General features: G+C 55.3%; 1 protein-coding gene across 1 annotated transcript in view; it reads left to right on the top strand.

Moving 5' to 3' along the window:
* The window catches only part of MRC2 (mannose receptor C-type 2), a 53,898-nt gene that overhangs the window by 15,909 nt on the left and 11,454 nt on the right, over positions 1-26,535 (top strand). The window contains exons 2-18 of the mRNA XM_024573152.4: positions 12,229-12,630; positions 13,322-13,495; positions 13,699-13,863; positions 14,076-14,189; positions 14,623-14,766; positions 17,384-17,572; positions 17,732-17,886; positions 19,140-19,247; positions 21,209-21,324; positions 21,772-21,920; positions 22,547-22,764; positions 23,475-23,617; positions 24,707-24,809; positions 25,083-25,221; positions 25,333-25,368; positions 25,633-25,793; positions 25,911-25,978. Coding sequence (XP_024428920.2) covers positions 12,229-12,630; positions 13,322-13,495; positions 13,699-13,863; positions 14,076-14,189; positions 14,623-14,766; positions 17,384-17,572; positions 17,732-17,886; positions 19,140-19,247; positions 21,209-21,324; positions 21,772-21,920; positions 22,547-22,764; positions 23,475-23,617; positions 24,707-24,809; positions 25,083-25,221; positions 25,333-25,368; positions 25,633-25,793; positions 25,911-25,978 — 2,584 coding nt within the window. The remainder of the gene's footprint in view (positions 1-12,228; positions 12,631-13,321; positions 13,496-13,698; positions 13,864-14,075; positions 14,190-14,622; positions 14,767-17,383; positions 17,573-17,731; positions 17,887-19,139; positions 19,248-21,208; positions 21,325-21,771; positions 21,921-22,546; positions 22,765-23,474; positions 23,618-24,706; positions 24,810-25,082; positions 25,222-25,332; positions 25,369-25,632; positions 25,794-25,910; positions 25,979-26,535) is intronic.

The following is a 26,535-nucleotide window of genomic DNA, read 5'->3' as shown; positions in this document are numbered from 1 at the left end:
AATTCTTCTGAAGAGCAGCTTAAACACTCAAGTCCTTGGCCTTATTTCCTCTTGTAATTTTCTCTCATCCAAACTACAGTGTCTGCTAAGCCCGGTTCCCAGGCTCTGTGCTGTGAAGCAGATTCTTGAGCTCAGGGCCCCAGTCCCGACAGAGGGTCTTGCTTAAATATGAGAAACAATAATGACCTTTCATTACTGAGTGCTTACCGGGCATAGTGCATCTTCAAGCATTTTCTTGCTTAATCCTCCAGAAACCCATGAGACGGGTCTTAATTAATGTCCTCCCCAAAGTGAGGCTCGCAGAAGTGAGGCAGCCGGCCCAGGGCCCAAAAAGGGTGGGCCCAGATTCAAGAGCAACCCTCCCCCAAGGTGCCTCTGGAGAAGGTGCAGGTAGGTCCCATTGGCCTGTCATTGCAGAAGTCAGCGGGTGTTTAATCTTTGGCATACAGTTTTAGGGAGCTCCTGAAGGTTCCCTAGCAAAAAAAATTCTAAGTTCAGTTAACTTCGGAGAGGGCCATGGTTTGCTCTTAGACTCAAGCAATGTCACCAAGTCACAAGGTCGGGGGATTGCCAGCGAGTAGAGCAGAAGCTCGTTACAAAACGTGTCATGCTGTCTCCGGGTCATATTGTGCTGTGCCTCGGACACATTGCATGAAAGGAATGCAGCATGTCACAGGGACACTGGTGGCAGGGCAGTGGAGCCTCATTTAGAGGAACTTATCCCCCCCATTTTTTTTTTCAGCTTGAAATAGGCACAGCCCTCTGGTCTGTCTTCATAGAGACCAGGATACTGAAGAATGTTTCTCTACTCTGATAAGAACAATGTGCAAGTATAATAATACGTGGCCCACCTCAGTGTTGGGGACTCAAAAGGGATGAGTGGGGACTCTGGCAAGCTGGTGAGTCCCCCCAGCCAGGTGGGCAGCGCCCCCCAGGAGCTGTGACTGGCTCGCTGCAGGCGCCCTGGCTCAGTGTGGTCAGGCCTCGCAATATTTCCAAGGGAAGCTGGAAATGCAGACTTTCTGTATGAAATCTCTGCAGTTTTAAATGTTGGCTCACTTTTCTTTCACACACTGTGAAAGCCAAATTCAACTTGCCTGTGGGTTATAGGTTCAAGTACCAGGAACAATTGTTTGGAGCTCAGCTCTGCAGCCAGTCCTCCTGGCCCCTCATCTGAGCTCTGCCCCTTATTGGCAGCGTTATCAAGATGTTGGATCTCTCGATTTTTTAGTATCAGTTTCCTTAGCTGCCAGATGGAATTTTACCTACTTCTGAGGGCCGCTATGCGGGTTAGCAAGAGGATTAAAGAGAAAACCTTGTAAACCCAGTGTCTGGTACTTAGGAAGCACGTGGTAAACTTGAACCTATGTCATGATAAACTTTAATCTGTCTCTTTGTGTAAGTGCAGGGTGGCCGTATGTCCCAGTTTGCCCCGGGAGAGTCCTGGTTCAGGCTTGTCGTACTGGTGTAATTATCACGAACTCCACGTCTCACTCCCCATACGAGACAACAGGTTATATGGCTCACTCCCATCGGCCAATTCGGGCATGATGCTGTTCAGGACTCGAACACGTTTCACTCCCAATGCAAAGGTCACGGTTCCAATCCTATGAGTATCGGTGGACGAATCCTGAACCCTTCCATGCTTCCGTGTCCACATTGTAGAGACTGACAAAAATTCTGAGATCTCTCAGTTCATGTCCGTTCTGTCGACGGGCAGACATTCACTGTGATGCCAGGTGGTAGGGAGAGGCAGAGGACAGAACCCGGCCGCAGGGGTGCTTGGCCATGGAGGACCTCCTGGCCATGCAGGGAGGTGGGGATCCCTACCCTTCTTTTCTGTTAGGTGAAAGACCGTTACTAGAAATTGTTCATAAAATGTTTCTGATGAACTGAATGTTTATACTTGAAACCTCAGTTTCTCACAAACAAATTATTCCATTTCAGTACAATTCTCTGCACACTTGTGAGTGGGTAGTTACATTTAAAAATAGTATTGATTTCGCTGGAAAATTGGAAAATACACAAAGGCCTCGAAAGTTTTTTCTTCATTTTTCTTGCCTCTGTGGTGAGCAGGGCTTTAAATTACGCCCCCCACCCAAACACCTCTGCAGCCACATTGCCAAAACTAACTTAAAAAAATTACTCTTCTAAATTTGCCTGGTGTCTCCAACGTTCTCACTCATTAATTCATCCTCAGTCAGCCAGGTAGGAACCACCTAACGGGGTGCTGGGGTTGCCGCCCCAGAGGGCTCTCCTTTCAGGGATTTTATGGAGTAATCTGCCCCCGACTCCCTCCCACGTGTACGTAAAACTCGTGTGGTTCCGCAGAGGCCTCCAGGGACCCGCTGTAACGACTAGGCGGGCCCCGTTGTGGGCCGAGGGGTCTCTTCCCAGCTGCAGGTGATCTCTGCGCCGGGGCGTGTGCGAGCCCCCACCCGCGAGCGCTCCCCGCCAGCGGCAACTGCAGCGCCGGGCCCAGCTCTAGTCTGGACGGCCGAGGGCTGCCCTTCGCGAGGGGTCAGGGAGGTTGCATTGTGCTGGCTCTAAAAGCCACTTCCTGACGCGACCGGAGCCGGCCGTCACTGTGAAAGTTGCCCCCCCGGGAAGGAAGTGGCTTTGGGCTGTTTATTTTGGCTGCGAGCTGGCAGACGGCGCCGGGGCCGTGCGGACCCGACGTTTGCGGAGCTGGGTTGAGGAGCCCGGCGACCTCGGGGCCTCGGGGGAGGGTGAGCGCCGGAACGCCGGAGAGGGGCCGCCGGGAACGGCGGGCGCGGGACGTCGCGGAAAGTGCACCGCGGGGCGAGGGGGAGGCACGTCGGGGAGGGTCAGCGCCGAGGTGGGGGTGCGCAGCGCAGACGGTCGCCCCAGCGGCCGCGGAGACCCAGAGGACGGGGTGGTCCCAGCGCCTCACGTCCTGGGCCAGTTTGAAGGAGGAAGGGTATCAAGGTGTGCCCGCTCCTGGGATGCTCTGGTGAGGCAGGGACATGGAAAACGGGCAGTGGAGCGAGGCCGTGGGACTTCCCGAGGGCGGGAGGTGCCGGGGTCAGGCCAGAGGTCAGAAGCAAGATCCTTTCTGTCGGGGGTCATCCTACAAGATGGGTCCCGGGAAAGGACAGGCGGAAAAGGTTTTAGTCTGAGAATGTAAAAGCTAGCAGGGGGTGAGATTAAATACTGTTCAATCCGAGAGAAGACCAAGGCAGGTGAGGTTTGTGTTCCAGAGACCCTCAGGGGCCAGCTGCACTGAGCCAGCACCACCTGGGGGCCCCAGGGGGCCAGACAGAGCTGGAGGAGGGTGAAGGTTGCCTTTCTGAATTTACATGAATTTCCATTCCCCAGCGCTCCCACCACAATCCCCTTCTCTTGCATTAGGTGGATGTGATAAGCCCACCCCGAACCCATTCCCTGCCAGAATTTGCTTTAGCATCTTCCTGGAACACAGCATATCACAACTGTCAAACGTTCATTTGAAGCGGAGTGAAGAGCATCTCTAGAAATGAACGATAAAGGAAGCTCTCTGCAACTGGAGAGAAAGAGAGAAAGACACACACACACACACACACACTATAAGTGTAAGCGGTAGAGCCCAAATGGGGCCATTTGTTTGGTTTTAGTCACAGGTACTTTAAGCAATGGAGGGCTAGCCGTTTGACCTCGCTGAAAAGGAGGGGCTGTTGGGGATGGGGGAGGAGAGTGTGAAAAGCCTGGAAGGCGGAGGGTATGGGAAAATGCACACACAGTCCATGGTTTGGTGGAAATACTGGACAGTTGGACAGGGTATTGGGGCCTCACTGTCATGTGACTCCCCTGCCCTCCACAAAGGGATACCATCCCCCCACATACAGGTCCCCTGTGCGTGCCTGGACATGGACACAGCTCTTAGCAGAGGTGATGCAGGGTGGGGTGCTGAGTCCCCAGGATTGGCCTCTCAGCCGGGCGGGGCTGGCAGCTTCTGCTGACTCAGGGACATTTCTAGGCTTGGCCTCAGGGCCAAGCTACTCATTGAAAACAGCTGCTCCTCTTGGCTGGCAGCCCTGTGGGCGGCTTCTGACTCTCCCTGGGATGACCCCTTGCCTCTGCCGGGAGGGGTGGCTGACTTCGGGAGAGGCTCAGCGGCTGGAGGCCACCCTGCCATACCCTCTGGACCAAATCTAGTCCCCTGGGCTCCCCAGCTGGCCCCTTGTCCCCAGCTCTGTAGGAACTGAGCCAAACCGGTTGCTGGGTCCCCAGCCTTTGCTCCTGCTGTTCCCGCAACTTGGAACACCCAGCTTGTTCTTGTCTCTGCTCAGGCCTTTCATGGTTTTGACGTGCCTCATTCAGCAGATACTTGTTGAGAGTGTGCTGCGTGCCAGGAACTGTGCTAGAATTTACTTCCTCTGCGCTGCCTTCAGCATGATGTCTTCAGCTTGTAATGGAGAGCAGCCGTCTTATTCGAGGTCAGACCTCTGGCTGCCTCTGCTGCTGGGCTGAGTCCCAGGAAGCTGCAGGGACAGCGGAGAGCTTTGCTCCTGAGAGGCAGCCAGACGGCCTCTGCCTTCAGCCTCGTGACTCCACCAAAGCATTGCATGTATCTTACAGCCGACGGGAAATGAAAGGCGACAGTGACCGTCAGCAGGCAGGGAGGAGGTGGGTCGCCCGATGTAGAGCAGATAGCTTTACCACCCAGGTGCCTTGGGGTGGAGAACACACAATACAGCACACAGATGGTGTATTATGGACTTACACACTTGAAACCTATGTAATTTTATTAACCAATGTCACCCCAATAAGTTCAATAAGTTAAAAAAACAAAAAACAAACCAGTGGCCTCTGAACACAGGAACACATTTCCAGGATGGTGACCTGGATGTCTGAGAAGCAAGGAAGCGTGGGTCACACATCAGAAAGATTCCTGTCATGCTTCAGTTGTCTGGAAAACCCGTTTCTAGCCAACACCTGCGCCCGCAGCCTTGCGGCGTACATTAGACATGACTTTTTCTGTTTTGCACACTTGGTGTGTTGCCTGCAGCTTTTCCATGGATGGCTTTGTGAGTTCTGCATCTCGGTTTCACTGCAAATGTCAGGAGGACATGTAGTCTGATTTCCCTGTAGTACAGTGCTTCACACCTGTTTGTTACCTGCATGGTTGAGGAGGCCTCTGGGGGAGCAGCGGAAGGGTGCTCAGGGGGATGGAGTGGGGCCCAGAGGCTGCAGCAGGCCCAGAAAGCTCCTAAAGGGTCTGGTGGTCAGAGGGGATCCCAGAGCGCCGGCCCCAGGGGAGTAAGGAAAATGAGCCAGTGTTCCAGACGGGGGTGGGGGTGGGGAGGGGAGACTGGGGTGGGGAGGGTGGCTGGCTCCCTGATGCAGGGTTGTGAGTTTATCAGGATTCTTTTGGTTACAAGGACAGAACACAGTGCTAACAAGTGAGCAAAATAAATGGGGTTGTGGCTGCAAATGACCAAAGCCAAAGAAGAGCCTTAGGAACTTGGGGACGGGGACTGGCTGGTCAGCACCGCTAGGACTCACTTCCTCCCCTTCCATCACCACTCTGCACCTCTTCCCATATGCTGCCCGTTCTTGCCTGCAGCAGAAAGGTCCTCTTGTAGTAGCAAACACGGCCACTGGCAGCCCCAGCTTAGAGATCTCAACAGAGAGAGAAAACTTCGTGTATTTCAAGGGAGGACACTGATCGCTGTGGCCTGGGAGATGGCCACTCTTACTGGCCAAGACTGAGCTTTGCACCCACTCACATAGCCAGAGATACAGGAAAATCCTTTATAAATAGCGATAAGAAGGGAATGGGAAGTTTGCTGGGCAGACGAAACAAAGGTCAGAGACTGAGCAGTCAAGGACGTGGCCAAGGATTCTGTCTTCATCTTCCATGCAGAGCCCAGCGCCTAGCAGGCCATGTGGTGATAGGGGCTGGGTTATGTCTACACTGCTCGCCACTACACCTGGCACCACGCCAGCCTGACACCTACAACATTCTCAGTAAAGTGAATAAGTGAAGGACATGAAGCTGGTACTTAAAGCGCAGGCTCCTGCTTGGCTTCACTCGTGTATTCACTCACTCACTGTGCTGGGCTTGGCATGGTTGCCAACGAAATACAAGAGGTCATCTTTGTCCTTGGTGAGGACCGTACCAAGGTCCCAGCGAGGGGCAGTGACACCTGCTGCTCTCAGGCATGTGGAATGAGGCTAGGAGGGTGGGTGAGGCAGAAGGGGGCCTTCTCAGGATGGGGGGGCATGAGGCCTCCCTACTCTGAGCCCCTTCTCTGCTCCATGTGGGCTTGCTGAGAGCATGGGTGCAAAGGACAGAGTCAGACATCGAAGTGCCTCCTTTCCCTTCCTTTTCCTCTTGGTGGACCGGGCTTGGCCAAAGCTCCCTTCCTCCACTGGGCCCTGGAGAAGCAGCCTCCTCTCAGCTTTGGGTGGAAAATGCTCTCCCAGAGCTCCCTAGCCTCCAGCTTGGCAGAGTCGCCGGTACCCACTTCCAAGAATTCCCCTCAGCCTCCTCTTCACTTTTTACTTCCCTGCAGACCTCTCTTCTCCCAAATTCCTTATCCTTTTCTCATTGGCTGCCAAGGCAGTTTCGTGACCTGCATTCTTCACCTTCTGCCTCCTCCAGGTCCTCTGTGTCTTCAGGAGTCTCTCTGCCCTTGGAAGGCACAGCCCCCTCCTATGCCCCCCAGACACCTGGATTTTAAAGGGGTCCCAAACCCACTGTTTTCTACCCAGGACAGCACTGTGTGTTTGCCCATGGCCCCAGTGTGGCCTGGGACGCGCCACGCACATAGCGGGTGCTCCAGGAAGATGTGTGGATTTGAACCCAGAATGTAACAGGAGGGGGGACTTGCAGCCACGATTCATGTGACAGAGGAGGAAACCGAGGTACGGGGATTGGGTATCCTCATCTCTCCCCCTCTGTGGGCCTCAGTTTCCTCATAGGTCAAGTGAGGGGAAGGTGTCCTGATGCTGGTGGCGTTGCCTCTCCCAACTAACGTGGGTCCTGCTCAGACCCTTCATTTGCCATCTGTCACTGCTGCACAGCAGGGCTGGGATTGCTGAGGCCGGCGTGTGCATTTTCTGGTGGAGGAGGTGGGGACAACACTGTCCCCCCGGGCTGCAGTGGGCTCCTGTGACATTTGGGGCTATATTGACGAGTTCCATCTCTGAGAAGCATCTATAAAAGCAAGCACTATTTTCTCTTTTCCAGTCCCAGGCCCTTTCCCTACCCCCTGCTGAGGGTCACTTTCTGTTCCAACTGTCTTCGCTGAAGTGGAGTTTCTGAGAACCAAATACCCAAACCCTAGAGGAGGCTTGGGCAGGCCTGGGTAGGCCTGGGTCAAGTCCTTTGGCCATTTTATGATTCTTGGAGGGTGGCTGGAAGGGAAGGAACAAATTGAGTGGAGAGGCCCCGAGGAGGGGTGAGCAGCTGTGTCAGTCGCCCTAAAGACCCTCAGGAAGTCAAGAGAACCCCCAGCCTGGTGCCATTGAAGAATAGAGTGACCAGTGTCCCTGTCCTGCCAGCCTTCCTACTGGGGTGTTTTGAGTGCTCAGTGACTGGGGCTGTGGGCACTCTGCTTGAGGAAAATTAATCTGGCAGCTGGGACAAGCAGCAGGAAGACAGACTGGTCGGCTGTGATTTCGAGGCATGAGATTCATTTATTTGTCCCTTCAGTACTCATTAAGCACTGCCGTGTGTCAGGCAGAGCTGTGGGCACGGGGGACCCGATGGCGAAGACCGAGAAACTCCCCAGGCGTTTATGAACCAGAACGGAGACAGAAAATGAACACAGTCATGTCAGATCGTGAGTTCTGGGGATGGCAGGATAGCTTGTATAAAAGGGGCCGCATCCTAAACCTGACAAGCTCAAGAGAGGCAGAAAATAACCACATGGGAGGGTCCGGACATAAAAATTCTTAACCAAGAGCTGGTCCTTGCAGGCAGTGCTGTCCAGGCCTCGACAGGGCCAGTCTTTCCCTTAAGCATTGTCTTCTTGCATCTGAGATAACATACCTTTGAAATGTCAGTGCAGTCTCCTTCTCTAGACCCCTCAGGCCACGGCTGCCCTGGGAGCCGCCAGGATTTTTTATCTTGTTGCTGCCCCCTGCCCTCCCCCCCTCTGCTGTGAATGTTCATTGTTGGCTGTCCTACACCCACCCATGTAAAAGAAGTGTGTCTGTTTCAGTCTTTCCCCAGTCCCAGAGATCCTCCGCCTTTGCTTTCCCCCGCCCTCTTAATCTACCGTCAGTGAATTTCACCAAACCCTCCTTACAGCTTCTCCTTTGATTCTGATGTGTAAAATAATCTGAAAAATGTCCATTCTCTGCAGCATTTTCTCAATCCATTGAGATTTTGCTTCCCAGCAATTGTTGTCAGTTTGGATCAAATACACTCATAAAAATTCTCTGCAGTTTTGGAGTTTCTTATGTTGACATAGTCTAACTCTCTGGCCAAGAGTGCTTGTAGACTAAGGATAACATATAAAACGCAGTGGTTAGGGAACAATCAAAAACAGACAGATGCTGGGGAGGAAACAATTTTGAAAGAAAAGGAGTGGCTGAGGTGAATGAGACCCCTGGGAGCAGATTTTCCCCCTGAGAGTACTGCCCCCCAGGAGGTGACAGTGTACGAGCGTCCGAGCCCATAAAGAATTTTTATAAAAACATATTTGATCTAAACAGAGGATATACCCGTAAGCAAGCTCTCAAGACTGAAAAAAAAACCTTCCAAGAAATGACAGTTTGCTGCTACTTTTCTGCATTTGGAATTAAGGAGGGAATGTAAGGAAGATTACAGGAAAGTGGGAGAAAGCAGGGCGGGGATTGGATTATGGGATAGTTAATAAGATTATGTGCTCACTTGAGGGAGGCCTGACTGGTGTGCTAACCTGCAGGCTCAGGAACAGCAGACAGGGTTTGCTTAAGGCAAAGATAGGCCTTTTGCTAAAGCAGTTATTTGCCTGGGGTGTGACTACCCACCAGGACCTGCCCAATTAGGAATTTATGATCAGATCCGCCTGTGAAATTATTTTCCCTAGAAGCCCTTTTTTGTCCACAGAGGAGCTCAGACAGAAAGGTGCAGTTTTACTGGTCAGAGTTTGAGGCTACCAGAAAAGCTAAAAATCAAGAGGGAAAATTCTGGAGAGGAAGGAGCCATAGACACGTTCCCTACAAATTCTCCTCAAGTTCTTGGCAACTGCTAAACTGGGCATGCGCAGTTTAAGCTGGGAGGCTCTAAGGAACCCAGGAAGAAGCGGCAGCTGGGAGGCAGAGGTTTTTGTTGCTGCGTGGTGTTGAGGAAACAGTTTAGAATTCAAGTTCCACTGAGTTAGAGGCGCTTAGTAATTGCCTAAGGTTTTCCTTTTTTATTTTTTTAGTTTCAGGGTTTTTTGGGGTTTTTTTTTAGATTTTCCTTTGAGCCCTGGCTGGTGTGGCTCAGTGGATTGAACGCTGGCCTGTGAACCAAAAGGTCACCAGTACGATTCCCAGTCAGGGCACTTGCCTGGGTTGTGGGTCAGGTCCCCAGTTGGGGGTGTGTGAGAGGCAACTGATGTTTCTCTCCCTCTCTTTCTCCCTCCCTTCCCCTCTCTCTAAAAATAAAGAAATAAAATCTTTAAAAAATATTTCCTTTGAAACTCCAGAAGGGCCTCACCTTATGATTAAACCCAAGGTTAAGGGACACACCTTAAAACTAAAGGCAAAACCAAAACAGCCCCACCCTAGCAAAGCCTAAAACCAAGCCCTGGCGGGACCAAGGTGGCGCACCAGTGATTTAACTGCCTGCCAGAACAAAGCCCAGCATTCCTCTTGGGAAGATGAACCCAGACTCCCTGAAACGCCCTCCACGAGGTCCCATAGAGAGGAAAAGAATCCAGACTCCTTGCAACATTATTTACAATGTCCAGTTTATGATAAAAATTACTAGACATGCAGGCGGGGGGAGAAAATGACCCATAATCAAGAGAAATAGTAGACACAGATGCTGAGCAAGATATCAGATAAATGGTGTCAAGAGAATTACAATCAAGTGATCAGATGACCCTCTGAAGTTCCTTTTGGTTTGATTTTTTTATAGCACCCCTTCTTGGTCCACAAAATTTATCATTGTTTTCTTTATGACTTTCAACACTCCAGTGTTATTTTCTAAAGAATTTTAGAACTTACTTACATCTTTGAAAGGTCATTCTGGCTGGCCACGGAGAATGGCCTAGAGAGGGGTGACAGGACCGGCGTGGGGGAACAGAAGGTGCTCGGAGTTTGACTCAGAAGACCGGGACCAAATTTCAGCTCCATCTCTGCCCAGCCTGGGACTTTGGTCAAGTATTTTTGCTACCCTTTAGGCAGGCTCTTTACCTCTAACATCAACTAGTAATAAACAATAACAGTAGTAATAATAATAATAGACATAGGTACTATAACGGAACGCAGGTCCCGCAACCTGCCACAACAAAAGCCAACCACGTGAGACACGTGCTGGCGAAAAGGAAAGTGGTTTATTCAGATGCCAGCCCCTGAGAGGATGAGGGACTCTTATCTCAAAGCCCATCTTAACATCTCAGTGCAGGCAGAGGTTTTTATAGGCAGGGAGAGGGGAAGCAGAATAAAGAGAGCCAGGGAGGACGTTGGAAAGTTCTGTACGTGCAGACCAGCACAGTCTGTTCAGATAAGGTGGTGATGGTCCGGTGTGCGTCAGTCATCCCGGGTGGTTTTATGGTTGAATGTCAGCAAATCTCCTGGAGCTGGATGCCTAGCGGCTGTATCTTTTGAAATTAGTTCCTAGGGTTCTTAACAAACATGATATTTATCTAGAAGCTACATGTGAGTCAGAGTCAGCGCTTACAGAAACAACGTCAAGAATGGTGGGGGGTTACAGTGTCCTGCCGCTACAATAGTGCCCTTACCCTGTGCCAGGCCCTGGTCCAAACACTTCACGTGTACAGTATTACCTCACTTGACCTTTACAATAGTCTTTTTAAAAATTTTGTAAATTGATTTTTAGAGAGAGGGGGAGGGAGGGAGAGAGAGAGAGGGAAGCATGGATGTGAGAGAGAAACAGCAATGGGTTGCCTCTTGTACACACCCTGACCAGGGACCAAATCCACAACCCAAGCATATGCCCTGACCAGGAATCGAACCTACAGCCTTTCAGTTTATGGGACAATGCTCCAACTGAGCCACACTGGCAGGGCCCTTTACAACAGTCTTATGATGAAGAAACCTGAGTCAGAGAGCAATTAAGCGACTTGCCCAAGTGACACAGTAAGAGGCAGAGCTGAGATTTGAACCCTAGCTGTTAGATTCATTCTTTCAAGGCATGAAAATGATCGTTTTGTACTACGCTGGGGAACAAGAGGAAGGTGGTGAACCGTGGGTGTCAGAGAGACTGGACTTGCTTACTGGCTGTGAGATTCCATGATTAGGTCACTTTCTGTCTGTAAACCCTTCTCAAGTTTCTTCCCCCCCAGCTAAGCGATATCACAGCTTTGAGATACAACTCACATGCTGTAAAACCCACCCATTGATTCTGTGCAGTTAGTGGGCTCTCGGTGTATTCAGAGCCATGCGACTGTCACGACAATCTAGTTTGAGAACACCACCCCAAAGGTACCGGTCTCTTTCAGCAGTCCCTTCCCGCCCCCATCTCCTCAGCCCAGCCCCAGGCAACCACTCGTCTGCTTTCTAATCGCTGAAGTCTCCATTTCTTCATCTGCAACGTGGGTGTGCTAGGGGCCCATTGGATTTCACTGTCTCCCGCAGAGCGTCTCCCCAGTGAGGGGATAGTTGAGAAGATGCAGGATGGGGGATCCAGCAAGCCAAATGCTGCATGAAGAACTCGAGTGAAGTGGTTATGGGGCGTGAATGGTTGGGTACGAGGGGTGGTGAGTGGTCCGGGGAGACTCTAGGTGGGAGGAAAGGATGGAGCCAACAAAGCTGAGGGGCAAGGGGGAAGAGCGAGGCAAAATGATGCAGGCTGGAATGCTATGGCAGAAACCACGCTCTGTGACAGGTGGGGACAAAAGTTGCAGTGTGTGTGATGTGAATGCCTTCACCTCTCCTAAGACCTTCAGGAAAGTGTGTGGTACCCACTTGCCATGTGGAGTGGGGTTTGCTTTTGGGGGTGGGACGGAGGGCTGCGACCCAGCACCAGACTCATGATCAGTGCCTGTCTGCAGGTGGCACTGGCCATCAGGGGCTCGCCAGGAGAGGCCCTGTAATGGCTTCACGTCCTGCCTTCCTTTCTAGAACCCAATGTCTTCCTCATCTTCAGCTATGGACTGGAGGGCTGCCTGGAGGCCCAGGGTGGGCAAGTCAGGGTCTCCCCACACTGCAGTAACAGCCTTCCTGCCCAGCACTGGAAGTGGGTCTCCCGGAACCGGCTCTTCAACCTGGGTGCCATGCAGTGCCTGGGCACAGGCTGGCCAGGCACCAACACCACAGCCTCCCTGGGCATGTACGAATGTGACCGGGAGGCAATGAACCTTCGCTGGCACTGTCACACACTGGGTGACCAGCTGAACCTACTCCTGGCGGGCCGAGCCGGCAACTCCTCGAAGGCCAGCACCGCCGAGCGAGGCGACCAGACCCGCAGTGGCCCGTGGCGCATCTATGGCAGCGAAGAGGATCTCTGTGCTCGGCCCTACTACGGTGAGAGGCTGCTTGCAGGGGAGTGTCAGGGGCACTGGAGCCACAGAGGACGACTCCAGGGACAAGGCCTTTGTCCTCTGCAGACCACTGACTGTCACATCTTTAATCGCAATGGGAAGCATTTCGAATAAGAAAATTAACTTCATTTAATTTACTTTTTAAAAAAATTACAAAATTGAAAGTTGTTAAGGTTTTTACTTGTGAAGACCTCACTCAAACAGTACAAAAGTGTCTACTGTAAAATTTCCTTCCCCAGGCCTACTCTCCAGGGAGACCCCAGGGTAACCCCCAAGGGCAGCTCCATCCTGGGGTGCTTTTCCTGAAAGCCACCCAGAGTTCCAAGATGGAACCTGGGGAGGAGGGGTGCATGGTGGAGCCCCCAGGCTGGGGAGCTGTGTAGGAATTCCTTCAGGGTCAGACCTCTGGGGGTGACTCGGAGGTCCCCTCTCCCAGCTGGAGTTTGGACAGCCATCAGGGGCATTGGAGGACCCCTGCCCAGCCCTGTGGGGTGAGCAGCAGGACCTCTCCCAGGCTCCTGGGATGATCTGATGGCAGAGGGAGCCTTACGGCCACTCTCTGATGCCACTGCCCCTCCCCACTCCACAGACCCCTGCCCAGCCTGGCTCCCTGAGTTATAGGAGGTGGGTGCCTCCAGGGTCTTGATGCCAAAGCCTGGCTCCCTTCCTTGCAGAGGTCTACACCATCCAGGGGAACTCCCACGGGAAGCCCTGCACCATCCCCTTCAAGTATGACAACCAGTGGTTCCACAGCTGCACCAGCACTGGCCGAGAGGACGGCCACCTGTGGTGTGCCACCACCCAGGACTACGGCAAGGACGAGCGCTGGGGCTTCTGCCCCATCAAGAGTGAGAGCGGGGCAGCTCCTGGCGGGAGGCTGGCCATGAGGGTGCATGTGGGTGGTGGAACTTGTGGGACTGGGGTGAGAAGTGGCACGTCCTCACAGCGTGGGACAGCCTGTGTGGGGCCTCCACACTCTGGGAGGGACCCCTGTGTAGAACCCTGAAGCAGAGGACTGGGAGGGACCCATGTCCGGCTCTCATGGTGGCAGGTAATGACTGTGAGACCTTCTGGGACAAGGACCAGCTGACCGACAGCTGCTACCAGTTTAACTTCCAGTCCACGCTGTCGTGGAGGGAGGCCTGGGCCAGTTGTGAGCAGCAAGGGGCAGATCTGCTGAGCATCACCGAGATCCATGAGCAGACCTACATCAATGGTGAGGTGGCAGGCAGCCCTGGGTAGGGCTGGCTGACCAGGGTCTGACCCACCTGAGGACAGGGCGGGGTTCCAGGACTCTGAGACCTGTTCCTACGTGTGGAGGACCCTGAGCCCTTTCTGCTTGTGGGAGTGAGGGTGGCGCTGGGGGGGGCAAAGTAGGAGGGCGGAGGGTGGGCGGCCAGCTTCTCACTGTCACCGGCTTGCTGTCAGGGCTCCTCACTGGCTATAGTTCCACGCTGTGGATTGGCCTCAACGACCTGGACACCAGTGGAGGCTGGCAGTGGTCGGACAACTCGCCTCTCAAGTACCTCAACTGGGAGAGTGGTGAGGCGCAGGGTTTGGGGTGCAGGGCAGCCTGGGGACCCCAGGGGCACCATCTCTTCAAATTGGAGGTGGGAGGGGACAGATTCCCCACCTCCTGGAGTGGCCCCCGGCCCACACAGTGCACTGGTGTGACTTAGAACCTAATGCTCAGGGCACAGGACTGGATTTCAGCCCTGTGTACCCTGCGCACCAGCAGCCTGGCCGGGGAAGCTGGGTGGGGCTGCTACCAGTCTCTAAGTAGAGCCCGGGGCACATGGGACCACAGCTGAGAAAGCAGTGAGGCCCTGCTGAGCCCAGGGAGGGAGGGCTGAGTGGGGGCCTGGGCCTCTCCAGCTGGCTCGGGCTTTCGAGGGAGCAGGAGCTTCAGAGAGGGCTCCAGGGGTTGGGGTATGAGTCTCTCTCCTGGGGTGCTGGCGCCCTACCCTCCCCACAGATCAGCCGGACAACCCAAGCGAGGAGAACTGCGGCGTGATCCGCACGGAGTCCTCCGGGGGCTGGCAGAACCGCGACTGCAGCATCGCTCTGCCCTACGTGTGCAAGAAGAAGCTCAACGCCCCAGCGGAGCCCGAGCTTCCCAGTGAGCCTCCGTCCGGCCCAAGTTGGGGTGGGGCAGGTGGGGGGGGGCACCCCATGGCGCAGCCACAGCCTTGCGGCACAGGTGACGCTGGTCTGCCCTGTTCGTGTTTAACAGTTCGGTTGAAGTCTGAACTCACTGGGAAGTGCCATTAATTCATTCATTCGGGGATTTGTTGAGAACTTTGTTAAATGCCGGTATTACCTTGTCCTCGCAGAGGGCACAGTCTGCGGGAGGTGGCAGACACCTCAGTGCACAATTGGAATATCCTGAGTTATGTGCTGTTATAAAGACATATGCAACAATGTCAGAGTACAGCAGATGCCTAGAGAAGGGATTGATTAAGCTGCTGAGAGCAAAGGAGGGTTTCACGGAAGGGACGTTTGATCCAATTGGGCCTTTCCAGTGGAGTGTAAGTTTAACAAGGCGAATAGAGGTGTGAGGGTAGGGCTTCTAGGCGGAGGGAACTGCGCACGCAGAGGTGCGGTGGCGTGGAAGCACACAGGGGTTGTAGATTGGTGAGGAGTCCGGCTGGAGGACAGACTTGCGACTACTTAATGCACCATCCCGAGACCAGCAGCACAGCGTCACCTGGGAGCTTTTATAAATGCAGAGTCTCAGGCCCTGCCCCAGATTAATTGAGTTAGGACCTGAACTTCACAGGACGCTGTACCTGCGATTCCTGTGCAGGTACCTACCCTGTGAGAAGCGCTGGCTGAGAGCATGGTGAAGAGAACTGTTCAGAAAGGCAGGTTGCAGCCAGTCCTGGGGTCTCGGCTGCTCGTTGAGGTGTGGGTGGGGCCCGGTGGGCTGTGGGAGCCTTTGCAGGTTTTTCAGCCAGGGAGTGCCTTGCTGACATGTGACTCATAGGGGGCTCAAAGAAGAGTTGGATGGAGTGGGGACAATGGGTGGGGCACTGCTTTGGGGGTCCTGCGCCTCACTGGTGTGTGGTCTCTGAGTTGCAAACAGAGTAAATTTGCGTCTCTTGAAGGCTTGTCTGTGAGGCTGGAGACCGGTCTAGCCCAGAGGAGCCTTTGGAGCCTGTCAGTGTAGGTTGCAGGGCACCCAAAAGAATCCAGGGACCCTGAGACTGGGGAAGAGGGAATTTTTCCAAACAAAATACAGCAAAACCAGAAAAAAATGTATACAAACTCACCAAAAGAGCTTACAGAGTGAAAGGTCGGCTTCTGACCATTAAAATGTCAAAGACTGCAGGTGTCAGCTCCTGCTTTCTCCCCTGCCCTTACCTGGGGTCAGAAGCGAAGGCTTAAATCCTTGATGCCCACCCCTCACTTAGGGCACCTCACCTCTAGCACCAATTCCAGGTCTTCCAGAAGCTGCTTTTTGAAGGGAGAGCCCAGTGTGGGCAGGCCTTGCCCTTTTGGTCCCCCTAGGGAGTGGCTCACCAAATTCCCTGTCCCCTGGATCTCCTAGGTGTGGCCCCTGTGGGAGTCTTCTCTGACTGTGGCTTTTGACTTCCTCTTTTATCCCAGGCCACTTATCTCTGCAGGAAGCATTTCTCTAGGCAGTTTCTTTTGCCTTCTAGGTCTTGTCACTCAAAGCATGTCATTTCAAAGACAGGCACAATCGTGCCCTCAAAGCATCCATATTTCCTGAATTCCCTTCCTCCCACAGCCCAAAGCAGGCCCCTGGGGTCTGAACACCCACTAAACTCTGTTTCTGTCTGGGGCAGCAGCCTTGGGTCTTTGCCCCGGGGGCCGGCAGAGGTGACCGACTTGTCCAGAGCCCAGGAGAGATCTGCTTTGGCTTTCAGCCCCACCCACTTTACTGGGCTGGACCCTGCAGCGGCTCCCAGGATGGAGTGGATCCCAGCATCCCAGTCATGGGCGATGCGTTGAGTGGGCACATGCTATCCCGCCCAGCCAAGAGTACTGCCCAAGCCTGAGAGCTTGGGTGGTTTGTGGGTGGTTTGGTGAAATGCCAAGGCCCAAGTGAGGGCTTGTCTGTCTCAGCTGCCCTTGAGTCCTGATCTCCAGAGGGTGAACCTGAAATGCATGGAAGTGGGGGCGTGGAAGGGCCTGGGACCCATCAGTTTGTCAGTCCTGGGGAGCAGGGAGAGGAACTGGGGTGGGGGAAGTAGCATCAGGAGAAATCCCGGCCAGGGATGCCAGCCAGTCAGCAGTGACTTCACCTGCTGCCCACACGGTGGGACCCCGTTTCCTCAGTCCCTCCATCCTGGACCACCAGGGCCAGCACTGAGTCCACATTCAGTAGATGGTATTTGAGATAATGACATTGGTTTCTTTTACTAAGCAAGGTGGACATGAGTTAAGTTTGAAACTTATAGCAGGAAACTCCATTTATAGAAGAGGAAACTGAGGCTCCCAGGGCTGGACAAGCCCTAGCTAGAGGGGCTGTCCTGTCTTGGTTGGAATCTGCCACCACCTCCCGGGTCTCTGCCATGGGGCCTCCAGCAGCCCCGGAAGCTTTGTCTTTTCATCATCATTCAGCACTCAGACCTGTTCTGGCAGGAAGGGTTGATGCGTGACAGGTTTAGGAGGAAATGAATTTGAGGTTCTGTCTGTGTTAGTGCCCAGTGGGTTCAGCGCCTGTGTGGGGCAGCTGAACTCCTGAGCAGCAGCCTCATGGGTCTCTGCAGATGTGCGGGCCAATGTGAGGGTGGAGTGCGAGCCCAGCTGGCAGCCCTTCCAGGGCCACTGCTACCGCCTGCAAGCCGAGAAGCGCAGCTGGCAGGAGTCCAAGAAGGCATGTCTGCGGGGCGGGGGTGACCTGCTCAGCATCCACAGCATGGATGAGCTGGAGTTCATCACCAAGCAGATCAAGCAAGGTGAGGGGCTGCTCATCCGCTGCTGGTCTGGGGTAGAGGACAGGACCTCCTGATGTCCATCTGGTCCTACCCAGGTGGCTCGGGGACTGTCCCTTCCTCCCTTGCTGGTGGCCAAGGCTGACCTCCGTGTCCTTTCTCTCCTCTCCTGCTGCACCCCAGAGGTGGAGGAGCTATGGATTGGCCTCAACGATTTGAAGCTGCAGATGAATTTTGAGTGGTCTGACGGGAGCATTGTGAGCTTCACCCACTGGCACCCCTTTGAGCCAAACAACTTCCGGGACAGCCTGGAGGACTGTGTCACCATTTGGGGGCCGGTGAGAACCCCCTTTCCATATCACAGGGCCCCAAATGCACCCCAGCCTTCTGGTGCTATCCCAGTCATATCGGTGCCTGCCAGGAATCCCACCCCAATGCTTCCCAGAAGCCCCATCTCCCCCCCTCCCCCAACCCCTTTCCTTCCACATGGAAAGGTTGCCAGTGTTTGACTCTCCCCTTCTTTCCCCAACAAGCTGGGTCACCTTGGGCAAGTTACTGAACCTCTCTGTGCCTCGGTTTCCTCACCTGTCAATGGAACACTAACAGTGCCAACCTCAGAGGGTCACTGGGAGGATTAAAGGAGTTAATCCTCAGGAAGCCTTAGGATGTTGCCTGGAGCCATGCTGGTCTGCCGCCAGCTGCTGTTCCCTGCCGGCAGGTGGCACCAGAACCCATGTTACGTGGACGGGCTCCACAGGCCGCACCGAGACTGCTCTGTGCAGGGTCCTGTCTCCTCGTGAACTTGGGGGGCGATGTCTGTTCACCAAAGCTTTGACTCAGAGGCAGTGTGCGTAGGTGGAGGAATCGGTGCAAGACTTCAAGCAGAGATAAGAAACCTTTCACAAAAGGGATAACACCATAGGGATAGACTGCCCGCTTCAGGGACAGATGGGACACTCCCGGGAGATACCACAAATCGTGCCAGGGACTGTAAAGACAGAGCCATCTAGAGTGGGGGCTGCCATTTTTAATTTTCTAGACAATTTTTGTTAAGTGTCTGCTACATGCCAGGCGTTCTCCTGGGGGCCGGGGTACACTACCACCTCTGCCCTCAGGCTGGAGCTAAAGGCAGACAAACAGCTGGCTGGGAGGCAGAGGGCAGGGAGGGGCTGAGGACTGAATTCCTGTTTAGCTCCATCATCCGAGATCCAGGTCTGGGCGCACCGTCTCTGCCCAGCCTGGCTCTGCAGTTACTGGCTGGACACCGTGCAGAACTGGGAATCTCATCTGTCTGTCCTGCCAATGAGCTATAAATGATCTAAAAGAGTGTCTCTTCCCATTTAGACTGTGCTTGCCAACCTTTTAAGGCATTTGCGCATCAGCTCTGTCTGCTCTCATCAGCCCGGTGAGGCTTATAGAACTAATCTTGCTCTCCCTGTTTTATAGCCTGGAACACAAGAGAGGTTAGGCCTCTTGCTCAGAATTACACAGCAAGCAGAGACAGGCTCAGGTCTAGAAACCTGGTTTGCTAAAGGTTTTGGGAGATTTGGGGGAGAGGGGGCTGAGACTCCCTTGCACCTTGTGTCCCCAGGAAGGTCGCTGGAATGACAGTCCGTGTAACCAGTCCTTGCCGTCCATCTGTAAGAAAGCGGGCCAGCTGAGCCAGGGGGCCACTGAGGAGGACCACGGCTGCCGGAAGGTGAGGGTGCTTCTGGATCTGGGCGCTGGTGGGGCCAGCCAGAGGGGCGCCCAGGGGGAAGGTGTGGAAACCCCGCAGCCTCCCACTGCACTCTCCCTTCCTCGGCACACCTTTCTTCCTGCTCTACACACTGCTGCTTTCCAGAAGTGGTGTTGAGTGGGGTGGGGTGGGGGGCTCTTTGGAGTAAGCAGAGCTCCCCACCCATATCCCTGAGCCCCCTGACCATGGGGAAGCCATCTCCCAAAGGCAGCAGAGAACAGGAGGTGGCAGTGAGTCTGGCCAGTTGTCACCTGAGTGGAGGCTGTTGGGGTGAGCCCGTGCCCTCTGTGTGCTCTCTGTCTTTGCTGGCACACGTCACGCCATCTGATGTGGTGGGTGCTTGTCTGTCTGTCTCTCCTCGGGGGATGAGGCCATCTGGAGTCTCAATCCTTGTGCTCTCAGCCTCAGGAGCTACCAGATGTTCAGGGAGGGAATGGATTAGGACCCAGTGGGGGGTGGGGGTGGATAAGTGAACAGGAGCTGAGTGTACGAATGAGGGTGAAAGTGGGTGATCAGCCCATGTCCCTCCTCCAGCCCTCCCAGGCCCCCTCCCAGGTTCTTGGCCCAGCCCTGGCCAAGAGGTGTGAGTGGGGTGGATGTGTCTGTCGTGTTTCGGACCCTGGCAGCTCCATCTGCCAAGGCCATGTTCCTCCAGCCAGCCCCTTGCCAGCCTAGCTCTGCTGTTTTCCATTTTTTAAGTCCCCTTACCATTCCCCACCCCACCTGCACCCAAAACTCTACCCCAGGGGGTGAGGAGGAGCAGGGAATGACAACAGGCAAGAGCTCTAGTGTGGAGGAGGGAGGGAGCACACAGGGGCCCAGCTGAAGAGCTGGGGGCGGGAGGCAGTAAGGTAGGGGTAGGAGGTGGAGAGGAATTACTTCTTACTGCCCAGGCACCAGGGCTGGTCTGAAATGTGTGGGAGAGCTGAGTAGCCCTGGTTAATACCCCAGGAGAGCGAGGGGTCTTAGCAGAGCCCTGCTGGACACGCAAGATCCCCCCTACCCTACACACGTGCATGTGAGCACACATGCACACCAGCTTCTCTTCTGCCCCGGCTCCTGCCCAGAGAGCCGTATCTCTTCTTGAAACCTCGAGCCCGCCCCAAGGCTCCCCACTTCAAGGCCTGCTGGAGGTGAAGGCCCTGGCAGCATCTGGAGTCATCTTGGGGGAGCAGGGCTGAGGACAGGCCCAGCCTCTGTGGTGTGGCTTCTGGTCCGGGCTCTACCTGGTAGGATCTGATCACAAAATCGAGTCTCTTAACTTCTCTGAGCCTCAGTTCCTCAGCTGAAGGGCAGGAACAGAGAGCCAGCCCCTCAGGGTGGCCCAAGGGGCGAGGAGTCGGTGGGGTGGAAGGGCCAGGTGGTGGAGAGCTGCTCAGGAGCTGAGGCCTCCCTGCTGCCCCTCGCTGAGGGTCTGCTCCGCTCCCCTCCCCACCCCCAGGCTGGGCACACCCTCTACCTCAGCTTTTCCAGGCCCCTGAGGATCACCCAGCCCCCCCCTCCCATCCTGGCAGCTTCCCCAGCTTTTTAGCTCTGGTTTCTCAGCCAACTGGCAATTTTCCCACAGCTTCTCATGGCTAAATGTTCAAGAGAGGAGGCTGATGGGCCACTGTCTTTCTGCGCCAGGCCACAGGCCAGGTAGCTGCCCGCCAACCTCCAGCTGCCACCCTCGGGCTGTGCTCCCACCCCTGGTCTGGCAGGTGTGGGTAATGGTCAGGGCGGGGGGGAGTGTGGAGTGACACGTGCAGAATACAGCATAGGAAGGCCATGGCTGGTGTTGAACAAGTCCCCTCTGTCCTGTGCCCAAGCCGATGACACATTCAATGGTGACGCCGATGGCATCCCCCTGCCCCAGGATTGATGGGTGAGAGAGGGGCACCCTCCCCACAGACACCCCTCTGCTGCCCACTCTCTCGAGCCAGGGTTGGAAGTGGCACAGCCCGTCCTGCTACTGGCTGGGAGAGGACCAAGTGACCTACAGCGAGGCCCGGCGCCTGTGCGCGGATTACGGCTCTCAGCTGGTCACCATCACCAACAGGTATGGGAGGGGCTGCCCAGACTAGCCTTCACCCATGTCCTGGCCTCGTGTGGCCCCTCCATCAAACAGCGGGGTTGCACCTTGTCATCAGCTGGCTCTAGGGCCTTTCTCTAATATTGTCACAAGGATTCCTGATTAGTAAGCGACTCTGGCGTGGGGTGGGCCTGGGCAGGGGCACAGACAGATGTAGGTGTGGGTTAGATGCCCAAGAGAGGCCTGGGCTGGGTCTGCTTTTCTCTCAATTTCTTCTCAGCCAGGCATGGAGGGCAGACAGTAGAGGGCGACCTGGACCGATATGTGTCAGCTGCGGGGTCCTTAGGGGACCCCATTCCCTAAACAAGTTCCTGGTCCGACACAGCACCTAGGCTCCCTGGCAGGGCATCTGGCCTGCGTTGCCAGGAGGGGTGGGAGGTGTGCTGCCTGCCCTGACCAGCCCCTTTCTCATAGGTTCGAGCAGGCCTTTGTCAGTAGCCTTATCTACAACTGGGACGGTGAGTACTTCTGGACTGCCCTGCAGGACCTCAATGGCACCGGCTCCTTCCGCTGGCTCAGTGGGGACGAGGTCATGTACACCCACTGGAACCGGGACCAGCCTGGTGAGCCCCTCCCCGACGCCACCCAGCCAGCCCCTTCCCTGACTTCCTCGGGGGACCTGTCCTGCCAGGACCGAGACCCAGGGCTTCCCAGTGAACTGATCATTCGTACAACGCGGAGAAGCCATTAGGAGAACGGGATCCGGGGCCAGTCCACCCGTGTCAGATCCTGACTCCACTGTTTATTAGCTGCCCGTCTTTGGGCCTGTTTCCTCGCCTGTCAAATGGGAATATTGGTAGTTTCCTTGTAGGGTTGATGTGAGGCTTCGATGGTTAGTGTATGTAAAGCTCTTAGAATAGCGAGTGCAATATATGTGCTCACTATTATTACCATTTCACATTCATTATCTTTTTTAATTAACCCTTTGAATAACCTGATGAGGTCGGGGTTGAAAGAAGCTCAGAGAGGTTAAGCAACTTGCCTGAGAGCTCACAGGAGTAAACACAGAGCTGGGACTCTACCTCCATTCCCTTCCTCCCACCTGGGCCCTGACCTCACAGACTGTCCCTGCAGAGAGGGCCATGCTGGTAACAAGGGCAAGGGTGGTCGTGGTGCCCCAGGGGCACGTGAGGGAGGACCAAGCCATGAGTCCTCCTCAGCGTAAGGGTGTCCTTTCTCCCTCCTTCAGGGTATGGCCGTGGGGGGTGCGTAGCCCTGGCCACGGGCAGCGCCATGGGCCTGTGGGAGGTGAAGAACTGCACCACGTTCTGGGCTCGCTACATCTGCCGGCAGAGCCTGGGCACGCCAGTGACGCCTGAACTGCCTGGGCCCGACCCCACACCCAGCCTTACTGGTTCCTGCCCCCAGGGCTGGGCCTCAGACCCCAAACTGCGGCACTGCTATAAGGTAGGCAGCCTGTTGGCGTGGGGGAGGGAGAGAGTGAAGAGCAAAGAGGCGGCCCACCTTGATGAGGGGGTCCCAGTGAGACCCAGCCACGCTCCACACGGTGGCCCTGAAAATACCTCTCGCCACAGTGGACTGCAGACAGCATTTCTGGTGAAACTCCTGTCAGTGGAATCTGAGACTTGGTTTGTGGCTGGTGCTCAGTAAACACTTGAGGAATTGACGAAACCATGCAGATCATTGGATTCAGAGGTTTCCACAGGGTGGGAGCCAGGCTGGCTGCTCTTCTGGGAGCCTGACACAAATACAGTCTTCAGGCTGCCTCTGTGGGGACGGGGATTCAGCAGGACGCGTGGTGCCTGGTAATCTGCATTCTAAAACCTTGCCGGTTTGGGAGCCACTGATGTAGTCTTTTGTTACATGAAAAAAACTGAAGTGCAGGGAGGGCAGGGGACTTGCCCACAGCAGACTGTGGCTCTGCTGCTGTAGGAACTCCTGTCTGGCCTCTGGTCGAGGAACTGGGCAGCGACATTCTCTAGGAGCTGCCCGTGTCCGCCCTGCTCCTCTGGGGCTCATTCTCTGATGAGCAGATTTGTCGTTACCTCTGCCCCTGCCCAGTGAGGCCCCAGCCCCACTCCCCACTGCTGTCATGGGAGGGCAGGTGTCCCCTGGGGAAGTGGGCCACTGGGGACAGCTGGACTCTGCTCCTGCAGGTGTTCAGCTCCGAGCGGCTGCAGGACAAGAAGAGCTGGGTCCAGGCCCAGGGGGCCTGCCAGGAGCTGGGGGCCCGGCTGCTGAGCCTGGCCAGCTACGAGGAGGAGCACTTCGTAGCTGACATGCTCAACAAGATCTTCGGGTACGGAGCCTGGGGCGGTGGCCTGTGTGTGTGCGTGGGCGACTCCTGGCTTTGCAAGGCTGGGTGAGGGCTACTCCAGTGAGGGCGTGCGGTGACCTGTTATCTGCTACCAGTGCCAGGACCACCCTGGCCCCCCAGGTAGACCTGGTCTCCCTGGGGTCAGAGACCCGGTGCTGCCCACCGGTGTCGCAGAGCCAGCAACAGCCGCCCCCCCAGACTCACAAACTTCTACACAAGGAACTGCCCTCCCCAGCACTCCTTCTCCTTTGCAAAACCTTGTTTGTACAAGCTGACCAAGTTGAATGTTCCCCCTCCCACCCTACACCATCCCATCATAACCCCCACTCCTCAACAAAAATCTTTTCCTGGAAGACAGGAGGAGAGAGGCTACAAAAGTGAGCATTTCCCCAGGGGGTCCCTCCAGGAATCCATCTTGGTCCTGCGGGCTCTGGGCTCCAAGACCACACACAGTACCTGTGATTCCCTTAGCGCTGGGAGAAACCCCACGGATCCCAGCTTCCTGAGATCCTAATTCCGGGGGTATCTCCTCCCAGCAAACATCACGATTACACTGTTTGACTAGTAATTATAATAGCTCATATTGATCACTTCTCACCAGGTACCAGGTACTGTGCTAAACATTTAATCCGCATTTAATCCTCTGAGCAACCCTAGGGAGTGGGTATTATCATTGACCTGTGGGCTGATAGGTTGGGTTATTTCCCCAGTCACAGAGCTGGTCCATGGGTGGACCAGACCTGGAATCCAGGTTTAGCTGATTCCAGAGCCCAGGTGTATCCATCTCCATCCACCTCCTAAGCTCCCTAAAGTGAAAGTCTTCAGTGTTGCTGGCAGAGCACACCCAGCCCAAAGAGAAGCCAGGGAAGTGAGCCAGACCACCCACAGTCCCATGAGCTGGGCGCCAGGTTCAGTGCTACCCCCGCCTCCCTGGTGAGCTTGAAGCCCAGGTGGAGAGGCCCCAGGCCCTCAGGACTGCCCAGATCAGAGCAGCAAGGGGCAGGGGGAAGGTTTCACACTTAACTTCTCTCACCTTAATCTCTGTGTCCTCACCCCTGGGTTGTGCTGAAGTGAATCTGAGCCTGAGATCCACGAGCAGCACTGGTTCTGGATGGGCCTGAACCGCCGAGACCCCAGTGCGGGCCAGAGCTGGCGCTGGAGCGACGGCCTAGGGGTGAGGGAGCCTGAATGGGGTGGGTGGGGACCTGGGCGGGTGGGGCTTGGTTGTGGGCGTGGTCTCCTGGGGCGGGAGAGAAGAGATGGGTGAGATTTATCAGAGGTAAAGCTTCTACTCTGGGCTAGCAGGTAAAGGAAAGGAGGGAAGTGGGGACATCCAGCCCAGGTTGGGGGTTCCTCACTCAGGCTAGGTCTCTTGTTTGTTCTGGAGATGGGGTTAGCCTGCACCTCGAGCCTCAGGACCCTCTCCCACTCTAACCTCCGTCTTCAGTTCTCTTACCATAATTTTGACCGGAGCCGGCACGATGATGACGACATCCGGGGCTGTGCAGTGCTCGACCTGGCCTCCCTGCAGTGGGTGGCCTTGCAGTGTGAGACGCAGCTGGACTGGATCTGCAAGATCCCTCGAGGTTGAGTGGGGTGGCTCTGGGGGACTGGGAATGGGGTGAAGGGCTACAGGCTGGGAACCCAAGGGAGGGTCTCCTTTTCCTGCAGCGTCTTTGTCCACATTGTCCCTGTAGGCACAGACGTGCGGGAGCCTGACGTCAGCCCACAAGGTGAGGCCCCCTGCCCACCACGCCCCCCGTAGCAGTCCAGAGAGGGGAAGGGGCACCACCTCCAGGGCAGAGCCTGGCACAGAAGAGGGTTAGGGGTTCCAGCTGAGAGATGGGGCACCCGCAGCCCTATCAGCCTGGGTTGGGTGGGCTCACAGGCCCACCTGCCTGCCCTGGCTCTGCCCTGGACCCCACCTTGTCATACTCCGAGGCTAGGCAGGCAGCCCCAGCCTGGCCACCACTCCCACACCAGCATTACCCCTGCAGGCCGGCGGGAATGGCTGCGTTTCCAGGATGCCGAGTACAAGTTCTTCGAGCATCACTCCATGTGGACTCAGGCCCAGCGCATCTGTACGTGGTTCCGGGCTGAGCTGGCTTCTGTGCACAGCCAGGCCGAGTTGGATTTCCTGGGACACAACCTGCAGAAGGTGGGCATACAAGTGGGCAGGGGGAGAAGTGGGCACCCAAGAAGTGGGCATGCAGTTGGCAGGGCCAGCAGCAGAAGAGGCCCTGCCAACACTAACCTGCCCACCCGACTTCCCTAGTTCTCCCGGGGCCAGGAGCAGCACTGGTGGATCGGCCTGCACACGTCAGAGAGCGATGGACGCTTCAGGTAGGGGGCAGGGGGCTGGAGGGCGAGGGCAGGGGGCAGCAGGTGTGGGGGAGGGCACTTGCATGGATGGCTGGCCTCGACCCCAGGCTTGTGGTAGGGGGGCTGCGCAACACAGACATGGATTGACCTGGATCTGAATCTAAATCTGCCCCTCACAGGCTGTGTGACTTTAAGCAAGTGACCTAACCTTTCTGGGCCTCAATTTTCTCATCTGAATATGAGAACGATGAGGCCTGCTTGGAAGGGTTGTTGTGAGGATTAGAAATAAGGTATGTGAAGTCCTTAGCACGGCATCCGGCGCATTATCGGGCACTAATTCATGGCAACTCATATTATGCTGGAGCCACTCAGGAATAGCGCCCCCTCGGGATATGGGCAAGTACCTATGATGGTCCAGAAGGGGCCTCATTGTATGTGGGGCACACCCACCCTGCCCTCAGGCAGGAAGGACAGGACCCTACAGGCGTCAGCACACTGTTGCCCTTGGAGCCCTGCCCTGGGACTCTTAGACTTCTTCTCTGGTTAGAGAAATCGGTGCCCGGGGGGGGAACCGGGCC

Source organism: Desmodus rotundus, chromosome 9 (genome assembly GCF_022682495.2).
Source record: "Desmodus rotundus isolate HL8 chromosome 9, HLdesRot8A.1, whole genome shotgun sequence".
Taxonomy (NCBI): Eukaryota; Metazoa; Chordata; class Mammalia; order Chiroptera; family Phyllostomidae; genus Desmodus; species Desmodus rotundus.
Note: the sequence above shows the minus strand (reverse complement) of the source record. Positions and strands in the feature narration are given on the sequence as shown.